Consider the following 11156-nt stretch of genomic DNA (forward strand, 5'->3'; position numbering starts at 1 on the left):
ACAAGAATCTTGGAAGCTTCTTATGACATGCATATAAAATCACTTTACATCATGGAAGGAAAATTTGAAGTATACAATACACTAACTGTTAGGATTTAAAGAGATAGACATAACAATTACATGCAAATATATCCAATATCAGAAAATAATAATGCACACAGAAGAGAACACAAGACACAAAGATTTAATGTGGTTCACCCAATCCCTAGGTTACATCCACCAAACAACGAGTCCAATATTTTTATTATCCAGTGATTACAACTTGATTACAATTTATAATCCCTTACAAATCAATACTACCACAAGAAGCTGTATTATCACATCACACCGTATGAAATCCCTAACCCTATGCCATTTTATACAAGATTTTTGACACTTACAATATTAGGAATATAATAATTACATGTTGGCATGTGGGAAAATAATATGAAATCCCTAACCTGAACCCCATTGAGGAATTATGAAGAGCGTATAGTACTTCTCTGATTAGTCACCATAAATTAACACCTATTTGCAAAAAGATTTAGTAAGCCTACATAATAAAAAGGTGTTAAAATTGTTGAACCTTCTAACTGTAATAAGTACTATTAGAAGTACTAAGAAGGAAATAAAAATCACAACTAATGAATAAAAACACAAGAATAATCTACTAATCTGCAAAGATCAACACATCATGCTTTCCAAGGAAGTGGGAGGAAGAATCAAAGAAATTCAATTGGAGATGAAAGTGAAGGTTATGGAGCTGGTCTAAGCCTTGGTTTGAATTGCCCTGTTCCTCTATTTTTCACTTGTTTTTTATCTATTTTGGTTGTAGGTTTTTTTTTATGGTTTTTCTTGTGGTTTTGTCAATTCTTTGTGGCACTATCCTTTTTTGGGACTTCAATGTTTAAATTAGTCTATAAAAATCTTGGGGTTTTGGGTCCCCTGTACAAACTTGTTTTAGCCCTTAATAAAAAATACATCATGATTTCCACCAATTTATGGACACAGGTAGGTATTGTAAATGAATCCATTGGTTATATTGTAGACATCTCTTATAGCCCCAACTCTAAACCACTAGATGTTTCAATGTGTGTTCTATAGTATAAAGGATAAATAATCATAACAGACCACCATAGAACCAATATAATCCTTAAACTATACCAATAGTGCATGTTTTACTTGTTAATAGTAGAAAAATAACACTCACAATAGCATGGGATATTAAATTACAAGATACACAAGACCTTGCACTTAATTTTCCTTACAATAGTAGGCATTCAAAAACTAGATAGATAAGAACTAAGTTTTCTAGATGTAGAAGGATAGACAAGTCATATCAATGCATTAGTGAAATAATTTTTGACAAAATACTAAAAATAAATGTTTTCTAATGGAAAGGCCCAATTTCACAATTCTAGAAAAAAATATTTCTTGAAAGCATTTAGAAACTTTCAACCAAATGCAACTAAAAGTTGTAAAGTTACAGTGCAATTTTTGCCAACATCATTGACTTATAAAAATCTTATAGTGTTCCACTCTAATACTTTCTTGGAATATAAATTTTAAAAATTTCCCCTCTTTTCAAATAAGAACAATAAATTAAATTTTTATTTAAATGAAAATTTTAGTTAGAAAAATTAATTAAATAAGATTATTTTATGGTAATTTGTACTTAGGAACCAAATCTATTTTAGTAGATTGAATAAATCATCTTTAAAAATGTTTTCTTGTTGATAATTAATAAATGACAAGACTTTTCAATTGGAGCATATATTTTGATAAAGTAATTATCGGTCGATAGGACATATTTTAGATAATATCAAACCTATCAATACATTTATTCTATATCATATCAAGTCATATTGGTTAAGAAATGATATCATTAGTATGTATCATAAATTTCAATTTGTAAAATTACATGTATTATTCTATATCATTTCTTCCATTTGAAATGTAATAAAGTAAAACTCACAAGGAAATCATGAGTGGTGAGTGTATCTACATAAGTATCATTTTCAGGTCTTTAATATTTGGAATTGGATCTCAAAATATATGACAATTACCTTTGCATGTGGTTCCCATAAATGTTTAGTTTCTATAATATTCTTCTTGATGTATTTCATCATGCATTAAATTTTACTTCTCATCAAGTGTATGCAACTCAAAAATTATTCCACCAATTACATAGAAAACTTGTTGAAACAATGTCAAGTAACTTACCTCAAGATTCTAATGTCCTATTTTTTTATCCTAGTTAGTGAGATAGTGTTTCCTTCACTATGATTGTTTCTATTGGGCGATTCACCCATTTTTTATTGCTATTAATATCAAAAACTTCCCTCGAGATTACACAAATTATTCTTTACCAAGGTTATTGCTTAGAAATAATAGACAAAGTTTGTAGGAAAATATTATGACCTAGAAAATTTTAGGAATATTCTTTGGAACCAATGTATTGCATAAGCACTACATGTACATAATATCATGCATAAGTCAAAATCTTAATCAATCATTTGGTTTTCCATAAAATGGAATTTCCTTTCAATATGTATATTTTTTTTTGATGAAATCATTTGAATGCAAATCTTGATAATTAATCTTTAGAGAAACCCCAAAAAAGAGGAAAAACACTTTGTTTGACAATTTAATGCTTCCCTTTATGAAGATTAACAAAATAATCACAAGCCAATCTCCATAAATTGACATAACTACAAGGATCCCTATAAGCATTCCTTGGTTGTTGAGTATATTTCTATGTAAGCACTAAAAACTCTATGGACAATTGGTATACTCGCTTGATACCAAGAAAATGTCTACATAGATGTTCTCTTTTTTTAGTGCATAGTTGTAGAGCAGATTATATCAATGATTTTGCTTTTGGAATCTACTACTTTTAGATTTCGAGGCCTTTACATATTTAGATTTATCAAAAATAGGAGTACATTTTCCTATGTACAATAGATGTAAAATATCATATATTTCCTTATGTCACATGAACTCTAGTTCCACAACTTAGTAAAAGTTCTCAAGTTGGATGTACCTTATAGTTAATATGGGTATTAGAAAACTTAACCTTGGAAAATTCTAGTATTTTTTTGTATTTGTGTCAACTGTATTGTGGTATATACTCATTCAACTCCAACAACAATGATCTTTGAAAGGATAAATATAAGCCTAAATGGCTAGACGTGTATCTAACAAGTATCAGTGCTTTACCTCTATGAGGATCACCTAAATGCAATGTGTACTAAGTGCTCCATTCATTATCATGATAGATGGGTTCTTCTGAACAATTAATCATGAAACATGGGTTAATGAGTTTGACTCAAAAGCTATATACTTGAATCCTGATAGCAATATCACAATTTGACTTTTTGTGGAAAATATCTCCTACTTATTAACTGATGCACTTAAGGGGCTTTCTAATGAATGGGTCATTAGGTGCATCACTTGCCATAGGTTTGCAAGAAAAAATGAGCTTAAATTTGCAAGAAACTTCATAGTTAAGTGCCCTTAGCTGGAGTAGTACTAGGACGGGTGACCTCTCAAGAAGTCTTGGGGCTTTACCTCTATGAGCATCACCTAAATGCAATTAATGCTAAGTGTTTCATTCATTCTCATGAGATATGGATTCTTGTGAACCACTACTTATATAACATGGATCTTGACATGTTTTTCTAAAAAAATACATAGTTGAATTTTGGTAGCAATATTACAAAATCTTATACATTAACTATCTATTTACACACACACACGCACACACACACACACACACACACACACACACACACACACACATTATGCTTAGCAAAGGGACATTTCTAACTTTAAATGTTGAATATCAAATTTTTTTTTAATTTAATTTTTTGAAGGATTCTTCATAAAATTTATTAATTATTTTAATATTATATAACAATAATTAGATTAAATTGAGAAAATAATATTGAATTTTAGAAACAACTGAGTATACAATGTTATTCTTTATAAAATTAGTATAATCATTGTACATTCATGACAATTTTAGTATAAAATTTATAAGAAACTCAAAATCAAGATTGTATTTCAAAATTGTATGTAAAATAAATATACTTCTACATAAAATATCTTGAATACAATTAATATATTTTTAAGATGTGTATACAAGTATAATAGAAAGCTACATATTTTTTGTTGGAGGTTAAAATCTCTTGGTTTATCTACTATGCCAAAATCCACCTTAGATATAATATCTTGATGTCGAGCTTTCACACTTGACACTCATTTAGAACTAAACAACTTCACCCAACTACAAAATTATATATTTATATATACTAATTAAGCTGAAGGTGTTCCCTATATGAAGGTGAGGAACTAAATGTTGCATCCAATGGTGAGAAGTTGTGTAGGTGGAATGACTGCCATTGAAGTCATTTGCAATGTTGATTCATTCTGACATTTTTTTAACCAATCTTTGGTGCACATTTTCCCTGCTTCACATGTCAAACTCGTACTTTTTGTTTTCTTTCCATATTCTTCATTCATAAATAACCCATGTAGTGCATGCTTTGGAGCTGTCAATCTACACCACAATCTACTGGGCCCAGAGGATGTTCATTGACTGGTACTTAAATATGACAAAACCTAATTTTTGAAATTGAAGGTAAAAAATATAGAATAGGAGCAGATGACCATGGAAGAAATCCTAGCCATTCAACTATAGAGGACTCTAGGAATTAATGCACACACTCGGTGACTTGATAGGCATGGGGTGGAGATATTTAAAGTTTAGGATTTAAGAATTGTGTCAAAAAATTTCAAATTTAATCTCCAACTACTTCAAAGTGAACAGGTATGTAGTTACAAAGGCTACAAAATCAATTTCACTTAAGTAGCCATGGAAGTTTGTACGAACCATTCTACAAGTTCTCGTAGCTATCCAACACGCATGGTTGTAAGGTAATGAACTTGGTAACTCTATAATGCATGAAGATCAAATGCAAACCAACAACGAGAGTTTCATCATGTTCTCTAAATGTTGGCATAATAAGCTTAGAGTTAATAAGTGCTACGGTTGGATATGCATGGAATGGAGGAACCCACTGAAGTAGCTTTGACTGGAGACCGATGAATGTTTTGTATTGTGATTCTCAAAAAAGCTACGATGAAAGGGATATACTAAGGAACTCTTTAATGTTTAATTTGAATATGGACACTAGCAAACAGAAATCGTGCCTCAACAATTTATAAACAGTTCTTAGCAGAGGCATTCGCATTTGGCAAGATATCATTAGAAATCATACCTTATCTTCCATTATGTATATGTTGAGACAGATATAAGCATTCTTCTTCATTCTTGAAACCATTATTTAGGGTTAGAAGAGAATATAATATTGCAAGCTAGAAGTTAAATATCTCTTACTTATTAAGAACATCTATTTACATTTTGTATATGTCTAGTTGAATATATAAATTAGTTTTTAAATAAATTGATTTTTTTTGTTTAACATAGGTAGATGTTCTTTAAGTAGTGGATATCTTTCACAAGAAGTCAAATTGTAATATTGTTAAAAATATTTAACTACTCATAAAACATGGTTCAATGAATTTTACTAAAAAACTACATAGTTAAATTTTAATAGCAATATCACAATTTGACTTGCTCTCAAAATATCTCCTACTTGTTAATTGATGAGCTTAGGGTGCTTTCTAGTGAATGGTTAATAAGGCACAACACTTGGTAAAGGTTTTGCAAATGAGGTTTCAAGTAGGTGGGTTCAATCATGGTGAAACTTCATTTTTAAGTAGACTTAAGTTAGAGTAGTACCAGATGGGTGACCTCCCCGGAAGTCCCAATGCTTGACCTCCATTAGCATCACCTAAATCTAATGAGTGCTAAGTGTTTCATTCATTTTCATGAGATATGAGTTTGTTTTCATGAGAGATGGGTTCATGTGAACCACAACTCATGAAACATAGGTCAACGAGTTTGACTAAAAAATTATATAGTTAAATCTTGATAACAATATCAACAAATTTGTATTAACAATAAATCATTTAAAATGTTAATTTATTTATATATAATAAATTAGATATTGAGAAAAACATTAGATATAATATTGTCCATGCAAAATTGGACTTATAAATAGATAGATTTTGTAAAACATAAAATTACATGTTAACAAAAGTCATTTTATTTTATTAAAAGTTATTATATTGAGAAATGTAGGGTAAATCATGGAGGAAACATTGTGCTAGCATTGATATTTCAAGTGAAATTGTAGGTGTGTGGGAAAATGAGGGATGTTGGTTGGTCGAAATTATGTGACTTAAATATTTCACACTATGCATAATAGGGACTTAAGTGGAAAAGATTAAATCATTTTTACCAATGCGTATTATTTTCAATGGATTAAACATAAGTTTGAAAGAATTTGTGTTGTTACCATGCAAAGGGTGAACAAAATATCAAGAGCTCTCATTTTAGGGGAACTTAATTAAGATGTAAATATTTTCAACTACATATGAATGATTTTAAGATTGTAATCTTATAAAATTGATCAATCTAATGTTTTAGATGCATTTTACAATGTAATTAGTAGTGGAAGAATAAAGGATTTGTGTTTGTGTTTATATTTTATTTGTTTAAATCTCTATTTTGGGTGCTCTAATTTCCCTATTTTTCAAATCAACAATTTGCTCCCATCACCCCAAAAATGAATTGGAGGTTTGATGAGGAGTCGCAAAGAATAAAGGAAAAACCCTAATTTTTTTGCTAGAACACAAGGAGAAGGAACACTTTTTACATGTTTTTAATTCTTTGAGTTGTGCGATTTAATGTTATTTCAAAAATATTTTGTTGTTTGATTTTACAGACCCCATAGGTTGATGCTTGAATGTGCTTTTACAAACTATTTAAGCCATACAAGATCTTAAGTAAAAGGCTATTCTTAGAGTCATAATAGCAGGTAAGTTACCTTTAAAGAGTAAAAATCCTCTCTTACTACAAGCTCAAAACTTATGTATATGCCTTGCCAAGAATAAAGGTCACTATTTTCGACCATCTAGATTACGCTCAATGTTAAGATGAAATAAGTGAAGATCTATCCAAATTGGTAAGTAAGTCAAAATTGTCAATTAATATTTTTTGAATCACATTTGATAGAGGAAGGGATAGAAATATAAAGGTACATATTCCTCTTGACATTCATTCATCTCCCTCTCGTCTTTGCATATCTCTATACCCCTATATAGAGACATCAAACATAAATATGTAGATATGTACAAATAGATGTGAATATGAGGAGAGATAAAGAGTGGGACAGGAAAATAGAGGAGATAGATGGAGTGAGGGAGGGAGAAAGAGATAGGCAAGGAGACTTATGGGCAAGAGAGTGAGGGAGAAAGATATATGGTCTTCTCAATGGGGGATATATATAGGGATAGAGAGAGATGGAGAGATAATAAACTATAGATAGAGATAAAGGGAGACATGGTATAAGAAACATAGAGATGTAAAGATTTAAAGCTATAGGAAAGGGGCGATGGAGAGAGATGGATGGATAGAGAGAGAAACGTTTGTCTAGATGTGGAGGGGGGAGAGGCATATATATAATAGAGATGAATATAGAGTGAGAGGATGGAAGTAAAATGATAGATAGAGAGATAGATTGAAAGGTAAAAGTAGAAATAGATCTAGGGAGATACATAAGGAGACATAGTGTAAGAGGGAAATATATATAACTAGTACAATAGATTGATAGAAAGATAAAGAGATATAACAAGGATAAGAGGGAGAGACAACAAAAAGACAAATACTTATTTAACTTTTCATACAACTATGGCGTATGGATTAATTTTCTACGTTGTCAATGCAAGTGCTAGTATTATTTTTCATTATATAGTTAATAATTGTGTACGGATTTTTTAGTTTTCTTGCCGCTTGGTCTACTCTATGAATCGCTTTAACTTGCCGACCTTTGTGCCTTGGCTTGCAAGTAGGTTTTTCTTCTTTGGCGTAAATATATATATAGTCTATCATATTTGTGACTTGCTGATTCAACGCAATCACCATGAAGACATGCGCAATCAAATTTGCTGAAATTTCAATATGTTTATTGATTCTGCTTCATTTGTGTGCGGCAGATGTGGGCACGGCAACCTTTTATGGTCCTCCATATGTCCGTAAGTTTATTCATTGCCATAACAATCTAAGGAAGATGAATTTTTATACATTACTTGTCAGCTTAAGAGACTCACAATTCTCACAATTTATTATTAAGAGACTCACAATTTATTATTGTATTATAGATACTACTAATTTCAATTTATTATTGTATTATAGATACTACTAATTTCAATTTATAAGAAATTCACAATTTAAGATTGTATTGTGGACACTAATTTTGTTACAGAACCCTAATTCTCTGAAAGGATGATTTTGTTTTTTAATATGGGTTTTTGCAGCGACTTCGTGTTATGGGTACAATCAGAGGCAATTTCCAGCAGGCAATTTGTTTGGAGCAGCAAATGATGCAATTTGGGACAACCAGGCGGCATGTGGAAGAAAGTACAGAATTCGATGTTTGAGTGGAACAAGCAATGGGAGAGTTAATCCATGCAGAAAAAGATCGCTTGTTGTGAAGGTTGTGGACTATTGCTCTTCCTCTGGTTGTGATAATGGCGATGCAACTTTCCATTTGTCTGCTGATGCCTTCTCTCACATCGCTCACTCCTCTGCTAAAAAGATCAACGTCGAATACGAGCAGTAACATCCCATCTAACCTTCTCATCATTTACAAGTTTTGACCAGTGCAAATTTCAATTAGAAAATATAATAGTGTTGGAGATTTTGAAACTTTGGCTGATCTTTTTTATGTTTCGTTTTTGTATGGACAGAGTCTGATGCAGTAGAAAGATTGCCATGCACCAAAAAAAGATCGCCAACATTTTGCGGGTCTTTACAGTTTTTTAATGTAGTTCTACATGATGTAATTGAGGCTTCAAAAGATAATAAACTAGCAGTTGCATGTTTATGTACATTCAACGATGAGCGATAGATTGTGGCATGTAAAATAAATTATGAAAATTATTTTAGAAAAAATATCATAAAACTCTTAAAGATTATTGTCATTGATGAATTTATATAAAAAAATTAGTTGTTAAAAAAATGTCATTTTATAAAACAATCAAAATTACTTAAGATTGAAGTGTGTAACAAATTCATTTCAAGAAAAATCAAATTTCAAAATTAAACTAATTGAAAATGAGCATAATTTTTTTAAATATATAATTTTTATGAAAACAAATAAATTAACATTCACAAGATTTTAATTATATGATTTGTTCCATAATATATTTAAATAACTCTATCATATTTAATGTCAAATCTAAGTTTAAATATTAAAAGTTAATATTTAAAATTTCTTAAAATATAATATTAATAAAATTAAAAATTTGTTACATATTTTATATCTCATATATATTTACTTAAAATTAAAGTATGTAACAAATTTATTCTAAGAAAAATAAAAAATTAGAACTATTGAAAATGAACATAATTTTTATTATAATAAATAAAATCACATGTACACATCAATATTTGAATTATATGATTTATTCCTTATTACATTTAAATAACTCTATCATATTATGTGTTAAATCTAATTTTAATATTAAACTTTAATATTTAAAGTTTTTCAAAAAATAATCAAATTCATTTTAAGAAAAATAAAAAATTAGAACTAAATCCATTGAAAATGAGCATAATTTTTTAAAATAGATAATTATTATAAAAATAAATAAAATTACATAACATCAAACTTTGAATTATATGATTTATTTCTTATTACATTTAAATAACTCTATCATGTTATATGTTGAATCTAATTTTTATATTTAATTTTTTTCAAAAAATAATATTAATAAGATAAAGAATTTTTTATATATAGTTTATATCTCACATATATGTTGTGTTATGTCTCTTCAAAAAATAATTTTTAATAGAGTTCCTATTTTACAATGTTTTTAGAAAAATCTATGAAATTTAAGAAAGTTTTTTAAATGAGATAAATTACAATGTTAAAAGGAAAGTGTCATAAAAAATAATTTATTTTTACAAATATTTAAAAATGAGTTTTAAACTCATGTCAGAAAATCAATTGGAAAATGGTCTTGGAAATTTTCTGGCAAAAAACTAAAATTTGGGAGCAAAACTCCCACAATAAGCCTAGTGGCTTAATTATGCGAATCAATAAATAGAATTTATGTTATCAACTTTAAAATGTGTGATTTTGATGATTTTTAGATTTTGCCTTTTCTTAGTCCACTTAACCATGATTAAAACTTCTAAAAACCCAGAGTCCCAAAAAAACTTATCGAAACCCCAAAATAATTTACAAAAAGATGCAGGGGAGTTGAAGGGAGTGGGGAAGAGAAAATGGGGGAAATGGGTTTCGGAAGTAGGAATGCCAAAATCCCAAGCAAAAAAATGGCTAGGATCTTTTGATACCCCTAAACAAGCTTCCCACACTTATGAATGTGTTGGTTATTGCCTTAGAGGATCAAATGAAAAAATCAATTTCCCTAATTCTTTACCAAAAATTCAATCCACTTCACTTTCTCCTGCACTGATTGAAGTTGTTGCCGCCAAATTTGCCAGAGAAAAATTCTAGCAATCTGCAGATGAGTACTCTTTAACTTTGACTTGTGATTCAGAATGTTTATAAGAATGCGTATCGAGAGGAATAGATTCTCTTGTTTGATTCGCTTATTGAGGATATGGACAAAAACCCTAAATTCGATTTTGAAGATTTTCCTATAATTGAGGATATCGATTGACTTCCAGCTGAGGAAAAACAACATTTTTCGATGGATGGAAGGCATTGTGAATTTCGAAGAATTATTGTCGAAGGATTTTTCTTGAAGAGGGTGAAGTTTTTACGGCATTCTGCCATCCTACCATTCTTTATATTTTTCAATTATAGACTAAAATTACCTTATTTTTTCTTTAAAAGGTACAAAGCTGCTTTAAAATATGTTTTTGTCTATTATAAAGTTTGCTACAAATATTCAAATATTTTGGCCTAATGACAAACAATAGAAATAGAGTATTGGTGTTGGGACTCTCCATCCCACTTCAAAAAGTACAAGTATCAGGAAAATGATATCTAATATATTTAGCTACAAAAATTAAATTA

At 29.5% G+C, this 11156-nt stretch overlaps 1 protein-coding gene across 1 annotated transcript; it reads left to right on the top strand.

Annotated features, from left to right (window-relative positions):
* The first annotated feature begins 8015 nt into the window (after window positions 1–8015).
* On the top strand, window positions 8016–8999 carry LOC149565168 (EG45-like domain containing protein). Its single transcript, XM_089818718.1, has 3 exons — window positions 8016–8142; window positions 8425–8725; window positions 8857–8999. Exons 1-3 carry the CDS (start codon window positions 8031–8033, stop codon window positions 8861–8863), a joined length of 420 nt encoding a protein of 139 aa, XP_089674844.1. The 5' UTR covers window positions 8016–8030; the 3' UTR covers window positions 8864–8999.
* Window positions 9000–11156: the final 2157 nt, after the last annotated feature.

This window comes from Cupressus sempervirens, chromosome 3, assembly GCF_028749045.1.
Source record: "Cupressus sempervirens isolate cs-2001-9-10 chromosome 3, ASM2874904v1, whole genome shotgun sequence".
Lineage (NCBI taxonomy): Eukaryota > Viridiplantae > Streptophyta > Pinopsida > Cupressales > Cupressaceae > Cupressus > Cupressus sempervirens.